This window comes from Momordica charantia (genome assembly GCF_013281855.1).
Source record: "Momordica charantia cultivar OHB3-1 chromosome 2 unlocalized genomic scaffold, Mcharantia_2.0 BLBB01000002.1, whole genome shotgun sequence".
Taxonomy (NCBI): domain Eukaryota; kingdom Viridiplantae; phylum Streptophyta; class Magnoliopsida; order Cucurbitales; family Cucurbitaceae; genus Momordica; species Momordica charantia.
This window is the reverse complement of record NW_028275160.1, coordinates 561241-582216: the sequence shown is the minus strand read 5'-3', so window position 1 is coordinate 582216 and position 20976 is coordinate 561241. Positions and strand designations below refer to the sequence as shown.

The window sequence follows — 20976 nt, the reverse complement described above, 5'->3', positions numbered from 1 at the left end:
GTTATTCCACTCAATGAATGACATGAAGCCAACCATGACAAAAACTACAATCATGTAACTTATACCAGCTGAAACAAGTTATACATGTATCACCTAGACAGGCTAATTTGTGAGAAACGAGATGAAGTTCAAGAATTTGGTAACAAGCGACCATTGTACATCTTATCGAGCAATTTTCGTGCGTCAGGCCTTCTTAGGAGACCTTTGTTATTTGGTAAACCAGTTCCTAGACAAACAGGACATACAAGTTTTCCTCTACCTGCACAAGAAATTACAAATCAGTATAAAAGAAGAGAGATGAGATTATAAAACGAAATAACAAATCTCCCGTGCAAGTTGCAATAATAAAAATATAGATATTGCCAGTGCGATAACACAAACAGGTGATGAATGCAATAATGGAAGCTTAAGGTATGGAAATCCCTCTTTTCTTTCCTTTCCTTTTTTTTCTTTTTTATTTTATTTTTTTGAAATTTTTGTAAATTAGGAACAGAATTTGGTCATTGTCCAGGGATCTTAAGAGGTCAGTTCAGTATCTCGCAAGATCAAACGATCATGGATTCAAGTACCTAAATTTGCAAGAAAAAAATGAACTAAAAGTCAATTTTCCCAAGGCTATCAGAAACAGCATAAGAGGACATTACTTTCCAGGTACCAGCAGATGTGAAGTTATATCAAACTGAAACAATGCAAAGATATGTCGCATTCATAGATGAGATCACTGTAATTTGTACATCGAGATGAATATTACCATAACAATTTGGACATTCTGTAAACTCGTAGACATCCTTAGCCCGTTTTCTGTTCAGAGCTTTCCATTTGCCTGTACCACCGCACATGTCACCTAAGAAGAATAACAGTAAGCATCTATGGAAAATACGGAGCCCATATAGATAAAGTTGATAAAAAATAATAATAATAAAAATAAAAATAAATAAAAGGAAAAAGGAAACCATAAAGAAAATTTGCTATTGCATGTATATTCTCTTCAAATTTCTATACATCTTTAGAAAGGAAATTCCAAGCATTGCTCAATAACTAGCAACATAAAAATGAAAATGGAAATGAGTCTTTTAACTCCAAGATAGGCTCATAAGAAGAAGAACTTGATGACAATTTAGACAAGGAAACATAAATAATGAAGCAAATAAAGAATGTCAAATTGTTGAAAGTTTTCCATAATGTGTATTTTGAAAGAGAAAATTAATATCAATTTCCTTACCTAGTTTATATTATACCGAAATGAAATTTTACCAACATCGTATGGATTTTCCTCGACTTCTACATGTTATGAGGCTATAAATGCAACTCCATCAACACCATCTCCAAGTAAATCAAATTTAAACCTCAACGATCCCTCATAACTAGTAAAGAAATGCCAGCACTAAACAAGTTCAACTGCCTCCATGAAAGAATAATAAAAATTCCATCCATGGAACAAAGAAGATTCTAACAAATCAAAAAGGTATACTTACAAAGTACAGCACCACTTCCTCCACAATTTCGGCAAACAGGTTTTCCATCCATGGTATTTGCACTAGCTCCAGTCGTGCCCCCAAAATCCTTTATCAGTGTCATGGATGAACACAAACATGTGAGGCACCATCGGCGACTGATCAAGAATTGAGTTCCCTGTGGTAAATAATAGTTATCGACTTAAGTTCTGAATGCTGTCACAGAAAGATTAGATTATATTACAAAAATATCAAATGATTCAAATCACAGAAAGATTTGGAAATGCACTTAAAGGTGTCAGTTTCTGGAATATGGTCAATCAATTAATTTCAGAAACTGATATCCAAGTCTACAGAGCTCTTGTACCTTATAGTCCAAAGACATAATACAATTGTCGGTCAGTCTCATCCAAAAATCTAAGGGGCTCTGATCCAAGTCATGCATCAAAGATGAAATGCAGTCTACAACCATTCCAAAAACTTAAATCTACCATAATCAGTCATAGATAGTGTGAGAAATCATAGCTGTCAAAAGATCCACATTACACAGTAAATACATTACATGATAATATTAACATAAACTTGTTGCTTGCCCAGTATAGAATTGTGGTTATAAATCATAAATACAATAAGGAAACTAAAACAAGTATCACTATCTTGAATGGGCTGTTGTTGCCGTGAAAAAATCTAAAAAGACAAAGAAGTAAACGGAGATCCTTACCTTAAGTGGTTTTGATGGTGTATTAGAATCTCCACTACTACAGCTTTCATTGTCCAAATTTGAGGTCCCATTAAGTACAATTGGCTTTGATTTAGCTGTTGAGGTTTGACAAGAAACAAATACCCAATTGAAACCGAGCTAAAATATAATTTGGGAATAATTTAGCAGTTGTATTGCTGCTCGTGGTTAACTAGCTCAGCAAGACAGTATTCTCAATGACCATTTGGGGAAGAAGTTGACAAGTGAATCAATACAGCAAAAACTTTCAGAAACGGAAGAATAATGTGGTCTCAAACAACAATTGGAGAAGGAGATGACAAGAAGCACACCAAAACTGGATAAGGAAACTTTTATGTCCGCAGCTATATCAGTAATTCAGCATATAAATGGGACCAGAAACAATTGAATCGGCAAATAAAACTAAATACTAAGTGGATACGCATGGTTTCAAGAGCTGAAAAAGACAGAGGATTAAGTGCTGCGATCGACAACACAGGGCAGCGGAGATGAAAATTTAAACCCCTCTACTAATAGAACTGTGCAGCAATGCAAGTGGCAGGATAGTCGACAATTGGGCACAAACTTGAACAATTTCTAGAGGGTAGAGAAGAAAGGGAAAAAGCGCTCACCGTGGGATAAGTTCGTTCTTGTGGAGGTGGAAGACAGGCGTAGGGGAATGGCTGATAGATGAGAAGAAGACGCCATCATCTTCTCTTCTCTCTGCACCACTCCTTCTGCTACTCTAATTAATTACCCAACACTCTCAACTCTCGTTCCTACGCCTGCCCTCCCCCGTTCTTCCACAATCTTAAAATTCAATTTCACTTCATCATTTTCTAATAGCAAAACTTTTTCCTTAAAGGCAGGAAAAAACGGGTACTTTAAATAAAACAGAAATTTACCTAAATACATCATTAAACTATATATTATTTGGCTCTTATGATATTTTTTAAATTATGACAATTAATTTTAACCCCAGTTGCAGGAACAAAAAATTTATTTAAAAAAATGGCCAACACGTTGCAGTTCCAACTACATTTGATGAGATGAAATTAATTTCTCTTTCAATTTTGAATTTTTTAATCTATTTAAAAAATTTTAATAGAATTGGGTCGGTGACTGAAGGGTCATATCTAGAATTAACTCTTCCTTCGTAAAATGTTTATGTTTCATTTAAAAACAATAAGAAAAACATAATTGAAATTTACTCTATCGCGCGCATACCACTACCTTACAAGTCATCACCACATCACCTGGAATAATAAAAAATGAAATAATAAAATAGCTTTTCCCAGCACCTGGAATGGAATGAAATTCGGAAAATTGTTCAAATACCTGATATGATTATTATATTACTCTTTAGAACACATGGACGAGCTTGAATGGCAGAATACTTTACTTGTTAATTTAGGACTAAATTTAAACCGAAAAAAGAAAGCCATTTATACAGCTTTTGGACGGAACCAATTTAATATACAATCACCGACGTGTACTCCAACTCCACTCCCATATGCTAAGAATACAGGATGATTTGGAATGCAACAACTATTTCTATTATCACAACACAGGGAGGAAGCCCCATAACAACAACAAAATCAATCTCTGGCTCTGCTGCTTCTTTAGAATTCCTTGGGGGATGGATCAAATCTCATTTAAGCTACAGTTCTTCCATAACACAGGCAAGCAAGATACAGATTCTTCGCCCATTTTTCCTGCACCAACAAACAAACATCCCTAAGAAAATCTATTTTTTCCATTTCCAAATTGCACATATGTCAGTTCTGCTGTGTGTGTACCTTTACATGGGTGCTTGGAAACTGAGATGTACGCAGTGTTTCCTGAGTCTCGTCACCAGGTTTGCGCCTGGGAACGCTCAAAATAAGAGCTGCTTGATCCCAAGTTGCAGCTGTTGATGTTATTCGATACCCATTATCCCATCGTCTGTGGATGCCCTCACTTGGATACAGGAAATCAAGCTCCACAACCTGTGCATTAATAACTTTAAACTGAGAGAAAATGTTATACTAAAACATAATTAACCATAGATGCTGAGAACATAAACAAAACTCAACCTGATCACTAAAACCAGCATTGCGTGACATGACAACACCCCATCGGCTTCCGGCGGTTGCCATTGAGGTCACATGAAATCCTTCTCTCCATTTCTTGTTTATCCACTTGAAGGGGAAAGAATCACTCACTTTGTATGACTGTTGAGTATATTGAGTGCCTGCAGAAGCAGGATAAATGGAGAATGAAAATGATGGAAAATACAAATACGTAAATTCATATAGCAAGAACCCTGCTGCAGAAGTGATAATAGAATGAAAGCATCTTAAAATCCAAACCAACAGACTACTAGAATAAAGTCCGTTATCCAGTATCTATTTAATCTGCTGCTAGGCAACTATAAATGTTTGTCTACATTCGCATTTAATTATATGTTCTTTCTTCTATTATGAAGAACCAACTTTCATCACGATGAAAGGAAGTACAGAAGAAAATAAAAAGAGAAAACCAAGCTCATCAACTTAAGACTTGAGCAAAAAAAAAAAAAAACTAAACACATGTTACAAAAAGTAATCCCAAATTTTGCAAAGAATTATTATTTTCCAAAATTTGGATGTCCATGCCTCCCAGGATATTCTCTTCTATTGACTATAGTCTTGTTGTGACCTTTTCAATAGAGAAATAGGCAGGAAATATTAAAAGAATAAAACCAGTTCCTAATTGTGCAAATAAACCTAGACAACAATGTCCTGTGATTTATCACAATAAGGAGGTTCAGGGGACAGAGGATAGAAAGATTATCAATCTACAGTGCAACAACCTATCTCAAATTAAACATAATTAAAGCAAACAAACCTTTTGACATCACTACGAGGGAGCTTCCATTATTAGCACCAGCAATAGAACTGATGTAATAGTTCTTTTCCCACTGTTCCATTATCCATTCCTGCTTATAACTTAACATTTCAGTCTCCAAATTTTCAGGGAATATTTATTGTAATTTAAAACTTCGGTAGTGAAAATTTGACTCCAAACTTCAAAGAATGAAAATGACCTTGTGCAAGAAAAAGGGGGAGAGCTCGTAAACTTGGTTTGTAAAACCAGTTCCAGCATCCATGATTAATGCCCAAAGATTTGAACAAGATGCCACAGAACTAATAAGTAAACCATCTGCAATTCCTCTCTCAACATGTTGTGACAACCTTGCATCAGCCACATTATAATGATACCTATCACCATAGAAAGAAAATTCTTTGTGAACAAGCCATTATAAATTTTTCACGGAATGAATGCCAACTCAATATCCCCTTCTCTGTATCATTCAAAATACATTACAGAATAGTCCACAGTTCTTAATTGATTAGAAATTTTAAGGAAGAACTAATAAGATGCTTCACAGTTTACACTTCACAGCATAAGATCCTCTAAATCAGATAAATGCTCTTGGGATGAAGAACACATGTTTGACAATCTCCCGGTAATTTGTGAGAGTCAACACAAAAGGTCACACTCATTATCGCATTTTTATGGCATCGTGAAAGCTTCACTTTGAAACATTACCTTTGCTTCATTGGCAGTCGAGCATTGTAAACTGAAATCCACTGTGTGGCAGGAACACCTAAACGAACTTTCTTTCTTGGCTGCCCATCGTCTTCTTCTCCCATATTCAACCTACCACGCTTTTGTCCAACTTGACTGATAATCTAGCAATGATTATCAGAGGAAAAATTTATACAATAGCACATTGGAAGAAAAACCTCATTCAAATACATTGGGAAATTATATTACCTTCTGGGCACCATCAGTTTTTATGGGTCTTACCGCTGGATTTGGCCCAATAAAACCCTCAAATAAAGATATTAGCTTAGAATAATTGGGTTCTTCGTCAAATTTCATGTTCACCACAATTTCAAGAAATTCTTTAATAGGTGGAGGGCAGAAGCAGCACAACATTTCAGGAGATGTTGCCATCTTTTTTTTGCAAACCAGAAAGGATTTGTTGTCACCCTAACATAAAGGGACAGGTTTTCATATCAGTTCGATAATGCAACTAAAACTTGAGCACAATACTAAATACACTTTCAACGCTTAATACCTGATAACCTTGCCATGGTAGCCTACCCCGATGGAGAAATATAAGAGTGTATGCAAGAGATTCAAGATCATCTCTTCTACTAGCAGTTCTTCCCAAATGTGCATGAACACTAGCATATCGAACAGTTCCTCTGAGGTCATAGGCAAGAAAAAGTATCAAGATCATTGATTCAATATCAACATAATTAGACATAACGACCCATGATAGAAAAATAATGCTAGTGTTGATTCTGAGTAGCAAATGGAACATGCAAATGATTACTATGGATTAAAATAACAGTCATAAGGATCACAATAGCACTTGTAGTTAATGAAAGCACACATCACCCACCTGAACATATCAGGACGTTGGTCATATTCAACGTGCTGTCCAGAAGAGCTGTCTTTCCATTTAGTTGCTATAGCAAGATTCGCAGATATAGATGATATAAGAAACATTATGCAATAGTAATAAACCAATAAAAAATATGCCACAAATATAACAGTCGTAGAAATTTTCTCACCTAATCCAAGATCAACTAGAAACAATTTCTTCTCTTGTGCTGTGGAAGGTTGACCAAGTAAAAAGTTCTCTGGTTTAACATCTCCATGCACATAACTATTGATCATTTTTTAACAAAATGGTCAAGATACAAAATGCTGAACTATAAATTTGATCAATTATTTTAAAGAAGAAATATGTAAACCAAAATATAAATACATGAATATAAAGAAACCACAATTACATACCCTTTTGCATGCATCTTATCCAAGATTGATAATGATTCCACTGCAATGCAAGATACCATTTCTGCGGACATGCTGCATAAATCCAATCACGACAAACATGCAGATGAATGTTCAAAATTTGATATTCCACGATCCATAAACCAAAGCACTGACAATTTTCTTTACTAAAAGACTAGAGACACCCATGGCATTCTTATTCGTATTTAGTTTGTAATAGCATTAGCTATAATGGGTTGAGTGTTATCTCTAAAAGCCTAATAGTATACATCCCTCTACTCAACCTCATGTCATCTCAAGATCTCATCCAATCTCATTCAAGTATTTATTTAATAAAAATCCCTAGACCGTTGTCAGAAACAAAGAATGCAAATCTAATACATCCCGCAGCTGCAAATTGCATTTATCCAGCATTTTACTTTTAAGGTTAATGATAAGTAAAGATAAAATGTTAGGAAATGCAAAATATGTACATATACATATGTGAGAAATGTAACCACATAGAGATAAGCTTAAGAAACTCACGCCTGCCCCGAAGAATTCCATACATCCCACAAGCTGGGTCCTAACATGTCCATAACCTGAAAAGGAAAATTGAACATATGGACTTAAGGAAAAATATTTTTAAAAAATGAAAACCATATACCACAATAAGATGAAGCTGTTCACGCACCATTACATAATAGTCTCCTTGCCTGCCCTTATAGTGTACTTTTGGCACTCCATGACTACCACCAAGGGCACTATTCAATAAAGTAACAGAGGTGAGTATAATTACAAGTTCTATTCATCAAAAGAAAAACATTCATAAAACCCAGAAATTCACTCACTTGTAAACTTGCCATTCATATGGAGGACCATAGTTACAACCTTTGCTATTTCTGTGTTCAAACTTAAGAGCAACCTGAAATAAATAAATGAATAACAGGTAAAGATATGAAACTATATGGATGCTGAAAATTAAAATTGAACACATATTGAATTAATTAATAAAAAGTACTTCCAAGACAATTACCTCAGTAGCTGCAGCACCTGTTGCACGATCGTTTCCACCTGTAAGCCTACGACCAACGAATACTTGCCCAAATCCACCTTTACCGAGTTTTCTCTCTATCTTATACACTGGTGAGCCTCCTACTTGAACCTTAAAATAGGCCACAAAAAATAAATGAACTTACAATGAAACAACAATTCTGGGCACAGTAAACTCACTCGAGGTACTCCCAGGATATGCCAAGTCCTATAACTTAGGCTCATTTTGGTAACCATTTGGTTATTGAAAATTAATCTTATAAACACTACTCCCACCTGTGAGTTTCTTTTGTTATCTACATCTACTTTTTAAAAACATTTTCAAAATCTAAGTCGAATTTTGAAAACAAAATAAAAAATGTAGTTTTTAAACGCTTGTTCTTATTTTTGAAATTCGGCTAAGAATTCAAATGTTTGTTTAAGAAAGGTGAAAACTATAGTAAAGAAATTGTGAGGAAATAAACAAAATTTCTACGAACAGAAATCATTATCAAACAGGACCTAAAATTTTAGAAGTTCAGCACAATAGAACAAGTCATAAAGAGGATATTCCTTTCTTTGCGATCGTATAAAATTGAAACACTAAACATTTACAAGTAAGCATATTAGATATCATGAAACTATTCAACTAGAGATCCATTAGAGTTCAAAATTACTGTGGATAAGTCCTAAAGTAAACCATCATAGGTCAGCCAAAGATCAAAGGAGCAAATGCAGATGACTTAGAAGTTAGACTTTGACCGTCAACTACAGTATTATATATGAACAATTTGATGTTAAATTTCGTTTGACAGGTGATTGTCCCATAAGATTACATGTGAGCTAGCCAGACATCTACAATCACCAAAAAGAAACTTGTAAAATACACTGTCTACGGTCTGCCGATTGTAAGATAGACGCTCATATTTTTCAATTACATTGTTAACACAATTAATCAAGCACTTACTCCAAACACATATCAATAAAAATACCAAATAAGAAAAAGGGGGGCAAACAATCAGAATAACAAAACGTCAATCAAAAATGAAACATACCTTCTCCGGAAAAGGCGCTGAACTACCCTCTTCCTCTATGCCAGCAGCCTTGTTAGCACTCAAGCCGCCACTTTCGTCACCCATCGCGCCCTTGTCTTCTTCTTCCTGAAGCTCTTGCACCTTTTTATCCTCCAACCCAGTATCCCTCTCGGATATAACAATCACCTCGTCGTCCTGATTCTTGTTTAATTCTCTGATCGCCAATCTAGTTCTTGGCCTGGGTCTCGCCTCCGCAGCTTCTCTAGCGAGCGCAGCCCGAGTTTTAACGTAATTTCCTACACGCGGAGGCTCGTCGGACCGCTTCGGAAGGATCCTAGCGCGGCCTCTGCGCACACCTTTGCGAAGCACCGGCATTGTTCAAACCCATAAAAAAGTAGGTGCGAAACAACGGCAATAGTGTGATCATTATCTTGGATTCAACTAAGGTCCGATAGCGTAGACATGGCCGAAATTTGGGGGAAAATAAGAAAAGGAGATTTGCAGGAAACGAGAAGAGGAATCCAATCTAGAATTGGTTCAAGGATGAGTGAGTGCGTGAAACTGATTTGCCGATAGGAAAAACCGATCTTGAGGTTGAGGGGGGCTTTGCACTTGCAATCGGGGTTAGGGTTTGACGAAAGAAAAAAAGAAATGTAAAAAGGAAAAAGGAACGACTCTACGTCGTCTCAACTGTAGAGATGACGTGGTAACAACGGAAGCGAATGCGAGCAAGTCATCAAATCATGTGCAGCGTATTTGTATTTGGAACGCGTAACGGTGGGTCCACTCTCCATATAAAACATTTTCATTTTTCATTAACTCAACTAATTAATGTATCTATATAAATTTTTAACAATACCAATAATAAATATTTATGAAATTGTAAACTACTCCTAGATTTGAGATATCTAAGTTTTACTAGATCAGTTTCATATGTCTAGTCTAGATCGAGTCACTTGATGCTCAGTTTTAAATTATATTTTTTTAAGAATATTTATTAAAACTTATTCGAGTGATGTTTTTAGTTTATTTATTTATTTCTGTAAATATGGATATGAAGTGTGGCCAAATGGGCTTGTTCGATCCATCAAATTTGAACTTCAGATTGGGCTTGACTGGACTGGTTCATCAAACTTTTAGATTCCATTTGGGCTCCGTCTGGGCTGGATGGCACTGATATCTAGAAGGTTAAGTTATAATTTAGTTAAATTACAAATTTGATTATTTTCACGCTTATTCTCAATTTAGACTCTACCGTTTCAAAGTTATCAATTTGGTCTTTATGATTTAAGATTAAGTTCAATTTGACTCTATGTTTCTAATTTTGGAAACTATATGGGCTACTTATATTATAGTTTGGATCTAAAGAAAAAGTCGAGCAAAATTAATAGTTTTTTGAGTGGGTAAAAAATGGTTATGGAATAATTTGTGAGGTTGAGCCAAACAATGAGGATTAAGTTTAAACTTTTAGAAGCACAGTGACTAAATTAAAACCTTCAGAATCATGTAAACCATAGTGAAATTGAGCCAAATCAAGATAACACTTTAAGAAAAAAGTCATGAAAATTTCAGTTAAATGCATTGTTTTCTTAATACAATAAATATATGGAGTGAAATTTGAACGTCCGACCTTAATAGAATGAATAGATATATAGAAGGAATAGATATCTTAATCGTTAAGTTTGTGCCATATTTGCTACCTTAATTATTAATGAATAATGTTGGTAGAACTATAATGGGATAATATTAATGTTGCTATTTTAATAATCTATAATTATTGTTGGGTTGGTGTGGCACTACTTCTGTCTTCTCAGCTCTCCTATTCAGGTTCTTTGCTTCCATCAGCTCTCTCTCTCTGTTTTTATCTCCTCTAATTCGGTTCACGTCAGCATCAACCAATAATAGCATTACAATATTGGAGAAGATAAGTGTACTTAAGTAGTAATTGCGATAGGAAAAGCACTATTAGACACCAGTCAAAATCTATCCAAACTCTTTATAATAATGAGATCACAGTTTTAGTCGTATGTGGAGCTAGGATGACATTACGTGTGTGGCAACAAGTGTATTTTTGTTAGATCTTTCTCTATAGGTTCACAAGCAACTTGATGGGGATGCTTTGAGGGTCATCGTTGCTAATTGTTGATAGATCATAGATGATTCATAAGTGATCAAGTAACCTTATATAGAACCCAACACCAAAAGAGCTTGTGCGTAACAAGATTTTTTAGCCAATCTTTCCTACTCGAAGCTCCTCAAATGATTTCAGGTCTGCTAAGGGCTAACCTTAGTTTGTGGGCTGCTTACTTGAGCCGGTTATCTCATGAGCTAGGCTAATTAGGGTGGTGATCTAAGGAGTCAGGGATTTGGATTGCCTAATTCGACTTGGATTAACTTGGACACCAGGGTGGAGCGAAAAAGTTTTCTCCTCTTCGTTTGCCTTAGATTAAAAAGTTCAAAAACGATTTAAGATATTCAAGATTTTTCTCTAATTCGTCCACTTCTTTTTTAAAACCGTGAGTGTCCAGACCAGCTTGGCAACTTTACTATTCTCAGCAGACAACCACATAACATATTACATCATAACTATGTGTGGCCACCAAAGTTTGAACTCATTTTCAACCCTCCACTATCTAAAGTTTTTTAGATGAGGTAATATTTTGCCCAAATTTTTTACTCCGCCCCTGTTTGGCTTCAATGCAAGTCAGTTAGGGAATGGACTACAGACCATGCCAAGCATGGGGATACATGTGGGTACTTTTATTCCCACAGACAATACACTACTCTTTTCAAAAACATTCTGCAGAGTTTCATTCCTACAAACCATAAGCTACTCTTTTTTCATTCCGAGGTATATGAATTGCATTCATGTATAAGTACCAACACCCTATAATGTACATTTTGGATTGCGAGTGAAGTAAGAGGATATGCAGAGCGAGTGCGTACCTGTAGATTGGGATCACCACTGAATGCTCCAAAAGGCTCCACAGCCCGAACAGACAAAGCAAATCAACATTCATAGGCGTCTGATGACAAGAAAGTGAAGTGGTTGGTCGTCTCCAAAGCTTACTTTCTACGTAAGAATTTCGTCGAACACTTGGCGCGCACGATGAAGCCATTGATGACTAATGAGGGTCGTTTTTCGTTTTCACCATCACACTGAAAAATTATATATAACTTGGAAGCGTAATTTCATTCAACTGGATAGTGGAACTACTCGGGCAAAAAACCATAATGCGCACAAAGAAATGGACTTCTATTTTCATCAATTGTTCGATATTCCACAAGGTGACCATGGACTAAGAGCAAACGAAGATCAAAATAAGAAAACAACATTTTCACCCCATTTAAGAAGGGCTCTTTGATTTGGGAACAGAGAAATTGAAGGGAGGCGGTCGGAGCACGGCTTCCTCCGTCTCAATTGGATCTGACCTCCGTATCTACCACCAAAAACAATTGAGGGGGAAAAGAAACAGGAACAACCGTCAATTTCGTGCACCATTCATACAACAAAATTCAAGAATGAAACTGGAAGGAAAGAATTGGAGAACCGGATCTTGGAGAACAAGCTTGGTGTCATCTTTAGCAGGTCTGAAAGGCGGTTTTTGGGGCCTGTCCTTGCAATCTCCAGTATTCGTCGGATTGGTTGGAGTTGAAAGCTCCGGAGCTTTCATTGTCACTCTATGAAGCTTTGAAAGGTTCTTTTGATCTGAAGTTTGCACTTCGATGGCCGTCTTGAGAGTTGAGAGTGCAGAAAGGGGTAATTGACGTAAATCCCTAACCAAAATTTTGGGGTTATCGCGAAGAATGACCCTTGATCTCCAATTTTACGGACAGGTTTATCCATTTTCATCTAAATTCTAAATTTTTGTCAAATTAACCCTAACCTTAAATAATGTTGTATATATTCAATTTTGGTTAATTTATCCACTCATTTTAACCAAACAAAAATAACATAAACATTTCCAAAAACTAATTAATTTCGTACCCTACATATATTTTATAGTTCATTTAATGCATGTAGGGGATATAATAGGAGTTCATTGTCTGATTGAGCAACACTTTGACCACCATAAAGCTCGAACACAACCGTAGGTGATACTACAAGACTCCATGTACTTACCTGGCACCAGGACTATTATTTGAATCTTTAAATTTAAATTTTTTTAATCATATAATTTTACATAAAATAATTTTTTCAGCATTTAACATTAATTTTATATAAATAATATAATAGAAACTTGATATAATTAAACTAGTTTTATTTTTATATGATTTATTTCAAAAACTGTCTTATATATGATTGTCTTAAAAAGTATTTTATACCTGGAGGTTTGAAAAGAAATAATAAAGTTCTTTATTATTTTCCTATTGATTTAATACTCATTGTGGTCACTTATTGATTTAGGAAATTTCCCTCTCCATATGTTAGGTTAGGAGCTCCCTACAAATAAGGTTCTGTACATCCCAATCTTCACTACAATTAATTAATTAATTAATTAATTATGCTTTGAAAAGAATCTCAACCAAAATTATAGCTTCCATATCCTTAAACTATAATTATTTTTTCATTTCATCCTTAAAATGTAAATATAGTTTTTTTCTTTATTGAAAACAAAAACCATAATTAATTTGATCTGATCAACTTCCTTTTATAATATCCTACCTTCACGGGAAAGTCGAATGAATACCTGTCGGTCCCTTGAAAGAGAGATGTCCTAAATCACTAGACAATGGGGCATACTTGTCCGACTACCATGCATCATGCAGTGATCATAGTTCTTTTCTTAAATTATCAATATACAAATAATAGAATAACATGACACCATTTGGAGGACTTTTCTACTTTTATTATTCCATAGAATTTTTTTATTTGTGATTTATATTTGCTAAAAGGATAATTTCGACTCCTCGAGATTCTATTATTTTCGTCCCATGTGTGATTTATGGGCTACTCCATATAAAGAATGGTGTCAAGGTTCAAAGTGGCCTACCTTTTCTTCTTTAAAGATGGTCGAAAAACTACTTCATCCACATTTGAAGATTCAATTTTATCTCCAATATTTCAGAAAGAAAATTCAATCAACAATATCATCATCAAAATGGAATAATATAATGGTCAATTACTTAACAATAAAAAATAAATTCAATTAAATTTCACTTTCCAATTTTAATATGTTGTAGATTCATGGGATATGATGTTACTAAAATGCACACGACTCTCATTTCTTCTCCTTTAATAATTGAAACTTCTAAAATATTATCTAACAAAATTGAAAAACGACATAAAACTTCAAGGATCACATAACATATTCAGGCCTTAATTTTCTACTCTCTTTTTTCTTCATATGAATTCTTTTACAAGTTTAAGATAAGATACCAAATAATATATATACATGCGACGACCAAACTTTTTTCCTCAGAAAAAAAAAACACAACAAATTAGGGTGGATAAAGAAAGATACGAAATTCACAAGACAACAAAAATATTGACAAAATCGTAATAAAAATTGGGATTTGTTTTTTAATTTGTAATTCTGCTTTGCAAGCACAGAAAAGGCTTGTAAAAGAAGAATATAAAATCCATGCACCGAAAAAGCTGGCCAAAGAGAACCGAACCTCTAAAAGTGGATGGAGAGCTTTAAACTTTAGGGAGGATAAAAATTCCAATTGTTTCTCCATGAAAATTTTAATTTATAGACCAAATCGAACATAGCTCAAATGGTTAAAGCATCTATTCTAAAAAAATTAATTTACAGATAAAACAGAAAGTCATAAATTAAAATTAAGTGCAATGAGCTAATAATATAATCCTTACGCTGGAAATATTGATTTGCAATTGTGCAGGGTAGTAACAGAGATGCAGAGGCAGAGACATTATTATTGTCATAAAATTACAGAATAATATTATAAAAGTTATTGCCTGTATCCGAAAGGGAACCAGCGTTGGTGGTAGTGGGACTGGTGAGAGATGAGGTAGAGAAGAAAGATGAGGAGGAGAGCGACGCCCCACGGGGAGGCGCCGGCGCGGTGGAGGGAGTCCTGCTCCGGCAGAGGGAGGAGGAAGGGGAGGCCGAGAGAGAGGAGGTGGAGGAGGAGGAGCAGCAGCAGGGGGACGGTGAGGAGGAACAGCTTGAGCTGGACGATCAACTCCTGGAGAATGGAGTCGTAGAAGATGTACCATGAGAAGCCCATCACCAGCACCAGGATCACCCCGAACACGCACAGCTCCACCGGAGGGAACGTCAAGTTAAAGTATTCCCCCCAATAATAAGAATACCAGTTGTTGTAGTATCGAGCCATCCTTAATTTAACCTATACAAATACTTGGTGATATAGTAAGCTGCTATTATTTATACATATATATATAGATACAGAGAGAGAATCTTGTCTCTCTCTCCCTCTCTCTCCCTCTCTCAAGGGCTTTATTTTTCTGGAACATACCAGCAACACGGAGATGCTTTATTGTTCAATTTCAATATTTTATTGTTTAATTTTCTGTGATTTATTAGTTACTTTATTAAATGTTTAAGATTAAAATTGATGACATGGGTGAGGTGAGAAAAAAGGAATTTCTCTCAATTTTATTGTTTTATTGTTTTCAAAAATATAATTAAAAAAAGGAGATAAGTGTCATCGTGGAAAAAAAATAAAGAATAAAAAGGTAAGAAAGAAATGGCAGTTGATTGAATTATATTAGACATTTAGACTAGCTTGAGATTTAAAAATTGTAGGGTAGAAGTAAATAAATATTCGGTTATTTTGTGAATGAAAAGGGAGCATATAAAAGGAAAAAGAAGCACGGTAAAATGAGTGGTCCATCTTACCCTCTTGTTACGTAACTTTATTCCACAATTTGGAATTAAAAAAGTGTTGGGATAATGAAGCCAAAACAGATGACCTATATCGTATGAGAAAAAGAATTTTCAAACACTAGTACCAATTCCTACTAGGAATTTATAAGGACAACATTGTTTTCCTATAAGCATTGGGATATTTGACCTTTTATAAATAGAATCTTTTTGTTAAAGTTTCATTTGTACATAATCCAACTAAAAAAGACTTGAGTGGTTGTGACCCGTGTGTGAAAAAAGAGTTTTGTGTAATCCTAGTAGCATTGTTAGGATACTTAGAAGCAAGATAATAATATCTTGAGCGAGAATATTTCCAACTATAATTGAACCTGTGAGAAGACTCGACTAGTCCCAAGATATAGGCGAACTATATCTTCAGAAAACATTATTATTGAATTCGTCACAAAAACAAATTAAATGAAGAGCAAGCTGTAAAGGGTTTCCCAAATCAATAATGCAACACGTAAATATTATACTCGACTATGGCATCCAATGAGGTGGCGTTGAAAAAGTGGGTCGTGGCCTGAGCATAGCCTCTAGCAAACCGGAAACGGCCGCTCCCTCCGATCACCGGCATCTCCCGAACGGTGTCGAAGATGGGATTCCGTCCCAAAATCGTGATGGTGCTGCCGTTGTATTTGCCGTGAGTGAAGGCGAAGTTCATGGCCATGAGAAGCCCGAATTGGTGTTGCGAGGCGGACGCGTAGAGCCCTTGCGACTTCCCCACCAGCTGCGACGCCGGGTCTGGGCCGACGGTCAATGGGTTATCGAATATGTTGACCAGCCCGAACATTGCGGCGTCGTTGAGCCTGAGCGGGGGCAGCACTTCGAAACTCGTGGGCTTGTCACCGGGCTTGCTCCCCCCAATAATGTCGTGCCAGTACACACGAAAATGGGTCAGTTTCTCTTTTTTCAGCCCCAACAGTTTGGGATCCAGGTTTGTTGCGAATGGCTGCTCCTCCGTCATGGCCGATGCCGTCGACACCAAAAGAAAACAGAAAGTGATCATGGACCTGGTTGAAGGATGGATTTTAGCTGCCATGCCTCTCACTTTTCGAATAAATTAAAGATGATAATTATGATTATATTTTGGAGCTTCTTAACTTGGTGAACGAGGAACCTGGAGAGCCTCTACTGTGTGTGTGTATATATATATGATTTGAGTTCAAATTTTGGAGTCAAAGTTGTGACGTGGCAGAGGGTCAGCGTAATGGGCAGGACGAGTTTGACTAATTAATCATATTTCCACCAATAGCGTGCAATGGTTGATTATTATTATTTATCAGTATATTATTCAGGAATTCCAAGCTTTTGGTGTGATGGCTTCTTTTACGTGGAAACTTCCAGTTTGTGTCGTTTGGTTCCCTATTTAACAAATAGCAATTTTAGGCCTTCATTTCACCGATTTTATTTTGAATAAACTCGACATTAGATATGTCCACCCTTATGTATAATTGTATTTACTAAAAAAAAAAAAAAAAGGAAGAAGCTGATTTTAGTTTTAAAAATCACTTATAAAAATGAAGTAAAATGTATTTTTGGTGAATGAGACTTGGAGTTAGGTGAAATTTTTAACCATGGAAGTTTTAAAAATGGTTCTAAATATACGGTGTTTGAAGCTAAATAGCTAATTGATTATTAATCCATTAAGAAAAAAAGTGACGTGGTCATTATTTTCCCAATATGTGACATGACAAATAATCTTTCTTGTTTCTCCGCACTTTCCGGCCTCCTCTCTCGTTCTTCTTCTCCCCCTTCCGCTCTCTCCTTCTCCGGCGAACCGCCATCGCCGTCGTCGTTATTGGATCTAGATTTTGCACATACTTCTCGTTCCACACTATTCATCCGTTGCCTTTGGCTCCCGTTTTTTATTGTTTCTTCCTCGAGAGAAATTTCCTGTCTTAAAAAATAGGTATGGATTTGAAAGGATTAATAGGAGCGCACGTCCACCATATCTTTCTATCACATATCGTATGCTGCCGTAACATTTAGTCTGGACCGTTTCGTTCCAAATCTTGAACGACTTATTTCATATCGGAATGAAATGGTTTAAACGTTATAGATCTAAACGTTTTTGGACTATTTCGTGTTAGATATAGAACGAAGTCGGGCGGCGGTTCATCGGAGAATATGAGAAGAAGAATAAGAGAGGGAAGCAAGAGAATAACAGATCTGAAACCGAAATGTTCCAGATCTGAAATGAAAGAACGAGGATGAAGGCTTCGGCAGCCGGCGGTGACGATGGTGGCAAGCTTTGCCGGAGAAGAAGAAGGGAGATGAAGGGGAATTCAATGAGAAGATTAGGAAGAGAGAGAAAGGAAAAATAAATAAAATAATAATAATTAAACAAGCCAAATAATCAAAAGAAAAGCCCAATACTATAATAGTTAAAAATTTATAAAAAAAAAAAATTACACTTTCATTGTCATTTAGAATTTGACACATCAACAAGTTATTTTTACGTTGGTTAACTAATACTCAATTTAAGGACTATTTTAAACTATTTTCCAAACTAAAAGTAAACTTTTTAAAATTTTACGATTAAATTGGACACCTAAAACCTTCCGGATCAAAAGTCTACTTTGTCCTAAAAATTATTGTTATCTGTCGTTTCTATACTTTTGAAATTTTCAGCTATTTTCAAAATAATAATAATAATTACTATATTTATTTTTGTTTGTTGTATAATATTTTGGCTACATATTTAAAAGCACATCATAAAATATATAGAAAATAAACTTGTAACTGTTAGCATAACATGAATAAATATACTCTTGGAAGGAAAAAAAAAAGTTTCAAAAAGCTCTTGAATAAATATACTATTAATTTTTAACATTAATTTTTAATTTCATTTAAATTGTACTTTCGGTTAAGAATCCCATGTTGAAAAAAAAAGGGACCTAACATAGGTTTATAATAGACATTGGCTACTCCTCTCATAGCCAATTGGTTTTGAGATGGAATCCCATGAATATTGATATGCTATCATAGCACAAAAGCTCAAACGAGCATCCGGTTAAAAAATGAGATCTGGTCAAGATCGATGAACCAAAAGAGTCATATTGCAATATTTGTCTTAAATTTGATTAAATGTTGTAATTTTTACCTTCTAATAAATTTGTATACTAGTCATTATAAATAAATATTCTCATTTGTATTTAATGAATTATAAAATATACATAATTTGATATGAAATTAATAAAAGTTTAAAGAAAACAAATACTAGAGACGATTTTATTTTTCTAATTTGATCGAATTTAATTTCCCACAAAAATTTATTTTTATTATCAGAGAGTCCAATTTTAACAGGCTGCCACCACTCTCTTCTATTTAATAAGAAGAATGCTGGCCAAGTTGAACGAGTAAACAAAACAAAAAAGAATAAATATAAAATGTTTAAAATTTCCAACACATCACATCAGAAAACAAAAACAAAAATTAGAGAAGAGTAAACAAATGAACAGCGAGTAAACGGTGTCCCAAATCAATAATGCAACACGTAAATATTATACTCGACGATGGCATCCAATGAGGTGAAGTTGACAAAGTGGGTCCTGGCCTGAGCATAGCCTCTAGCAAACCGGAACCGGCCGCTCCCTCCGATCACCGGCATCTCCCGAACGGTGTCGAGGATGGCGTTCCGTCCCAAAATGGTGATGGTGCTGCCGTTGTATTTGCCGTAGGTGAAGGCGAAGTTCATGGCCATCAGAAGCCCGAATTGGTCTTGCGAGGCGGACGCGTAGAGCCCTTGCGACTTACCCACCAGCTGCGACTCCGGCTCCGGGCCGACGGTCAATGGGTTGTCGAATATGTTGACCAGCCCGAAATTTGTGGTGTCGTTGAGCCTGAGCGCGGGCAGCACTTTGAAACTCGTGGGCTTGTCACCCGGCTTGCTCCCCCCAACGACGTCGTGCCAATACATATGAAAATGGGTCAGTTTCTCTTTCTTCAGCCTCAACACTTTGGGGTCCAGGTTTGTTGCGAATGGCTGCTCCTTCGCCATGGCCGATGCCATCGACGACACGAAAAGAAAAGTACAGAAAATGATCGTGGTTGAAGGATGGATTTTAGCTGCCATTTTTTATTTTGGAGCTTCTTAACTTGGTGAATGAGGAACCTAGAGAGGCTCTATCTATATATATATGATCTGGAGTCAAAGTTGTGACGTGGCAGGGAGTAGTAAGTCGGTCAGCGTAATGGGCAGGACGTGTTTGACTAATTAATTCTCATGTTTCCACTTATAGGTTCGTGCATGGTTTGATTATTATTATTTATTAATATATTATTCACATTCTCGTCTTCCAAGGGACGGATGAGTGACTGCCTGAGAGGGATTGGTGGATTGTTGAGTTTGTAAAGGAGTAAAAACAAAGTCTCACATTGACTAGGAAAGAGGGTGATCATGAGGTATGTAAGAGAAGACAACTATCTTCATTCATTTTGGGTGTAACCAAAAGTAAAGTCGTGAGGACTATGTCCAAAGTAGACAATATGATACAATTGTGGAGATACTCAAGGTACTAGAGGTAGCTGTTGTAACATTTAAATATGGAACGTTTCGTTTCAAATTTGGATCATTTCATTTTAAATCTTAAACGACTTGTTTCATACCGGAATGAAATGGTTCATACGTTGCTAAATTTATTAGATTGATTTTTCTTTTTAATTTAGTTAAAGGAAAACTGAAAATGCAGCACAATTTTCATAGACTTACATTATTCTTCCAAAATAATTTTGTAGTTGTTGTTAGTTACGTTATTGGATTCCATTATGCCATTCAACTTTTACCAAACTTATATTATAGTAAAGAAAAATAAGATGGAACAAAATTTAAATCAGTCATCGACAATGTTTAACCAAAAAAAAAGAATGTCATTCAGAAAAAATAAAAGTAATAATAAAAATAAAAATAATGAGATTAAAGAAAAGTCGTATAGCGCCGCCGACCGGACCCAAGATATATATTTTACAAAAATAAACAAATAGAATAACTGAAGATCTTTTTAGCCATAGAAAATTTGGCGGAAAAATGAGTAATTAATGAAGGAAAATACGTGAGTGTACTTTAGAAG

At 35.6% G+C, this 20976-nt stretch overlaps 4 protein-coding genes and 1 pseudogene across 5 annotated transcripts; all 5 read right to left on the bottom strand.

Annotated features, from left to right (window-relative positions):
• Positions 1-35: 35 nt before the first annotated feature.
• On the bottom strand, positions 36-3015 carry EDA3 (DnaJ/Hsp40 cysteine-rich domain superfamily protein). Of its 2 annotated transcripts, none has more exons than XM_022298160.2 (5): positions 2805-3015; positions 2176-2270; positions 1476-1632; positions 752-844; positions 36-259 (listed from the first exon to the last, which is right to left on the bottom strand). In XM_022298160.2, exons 1-5 carry the CDS (start codon positions 2881-2883, stop codon positions 129-131), a joined length of 555 nt encoding a protein of 184 aa, XP_022153852.1. In that variant the 5' UTR covers positions 2884-3015; the 3' UTR covers positions 36-128. The 2 variants fall into 2 exon arrangements, with proteins under 2 accessions (XP_022153852.1, XP_087976909.1); XM_088120783.1 differs by lacking the exon at positions 2805-3015 and adding an exon at positions 1822-1934.
• A 483-nt stretch (positions 3016-3498) lies between these two features.
• On the bottom strand, positions 3499-9756 carry LOC111021235 (Protein kinase family protein). Its single transcript, XM_022298117.2, has 16 exons — positions 9072-9756; positions 8021-8149; positions 7836-7909; positions 7679-7748; positions 7531-7586; positions 7009-7080; positions 6783-6877; positions 6611-6677; positions 6281-6410; positions 5974-6192; positions 5746-5888; positions 5240-5414; positions 5041-5131; positions 4248-4405; positions 3972-4160; positions 3499-3887 (listed from the first exon to the last, which is right to left on the bottom strand). The coding sequence occupies exons 1-16, from the start codon at positions 9423-9425 to the stop codon at positions 3828-3830; spliced, it is 2082 nt and encodes a 693-aa protein (XP_022153809.1). The 5' UTR covers positions 9426-9756; the 3' UTR covers positions 3499-3827.
• Positions 9757-14853: 5097 nt separating this feature from the next.
• LOC148212621 (uncharacterized) lies at positions 14854-15486 on the bottom strand. Its single transcript, XM_088120784.1, has one exon. It carries the CDS (start codon positions 15351-15353, stop codon positions 14967-14969), a length of 387 nt encoding a protein of 128 aa, XP_087976910.1. The 5' UTR covers positions 15354-15486; the 3' UTR covers positions 14854-14966.
• A 777-nt stretch (positions 15487-16263) lies between these two features.
• Positions 16264-17307, bottom strand: LOC111021262 (dirigent protein 22 pseudogene; annotated as a pseudogene).
• A 1958-nt stretch (positions 17308-19265) lies between these two features.
• LOC111021253 (dirigent protein 22) lies at positions 19266-20027 on the bottom strand. The gene has a single exon (XM_022298138.2). The coding sequence runs from the start codon at positions 19980-19982 to the stop codon at positions 19389-19391; it is 594 nt and encodes a 197-aa protein (XP_022153830.1). The 5' UTR covers positions 19983-20027; the 3' UTR covers positions 19266-19388.
• Between the last annotated feature and the right edge of the window lie 949 nt (positions 20028-20976).

Coding starts and splice junctions, on each gene's coding strand:
- EDA3 (XM_022298160.2), bottom strand. CDS start 2,883: ATGATGGCGTCTTCTTCTCATCTATCAGCCATTCCCCTACGCCTGTCT. Junction 2,271..2,804: donor AAGAACGAACTTATCCCACG/GTGAGCGCTTTT, acceptor AAACCTCAACAG/CTAAATCAAAGCCAATTGTA. Junction 260..751: donor AGAATGTCCAAATTGTTATG/GTAATATTCATC, acceptor TTTCTTGTGCAG/GTAGAGGAAAACTTGTATGT.
- LOC111021235 (XM_022298117.2), bottom strand. CDS start 9,425: ATGCCGGTGCTTCGCAAAGGTGTGCGCAGAGGCCGCGCTAGGATCCTT. Junction 6,193..6,280: donor TACCATGGCAAGGTTATCAG/GTATTAAGCGTT, acceptor CCTTTATGTTAG/GGTGACAACAAATCCTTTCT. Junction 4,406..5,040: donor CCTCGTAGTGATGTCAAAAG/GTTTGTTTGCTT, acceptor CTGCTTCTGCAG/GCACTCAATATACTCAACAG.
- LOC148212621 (XM_088120784.1), bottom strand. CDS start 15,353: ATGGCTCGATACTACAACAACTGGTATTCTTATTATTGGGGGGAATAC.
- LOC111021253 (XM_022298138.2), bottom strand. CDS start 19,982: ATGGCAGCTAAAATCCATCCTTCAACCACGATCATTTTCTGTACTTTT.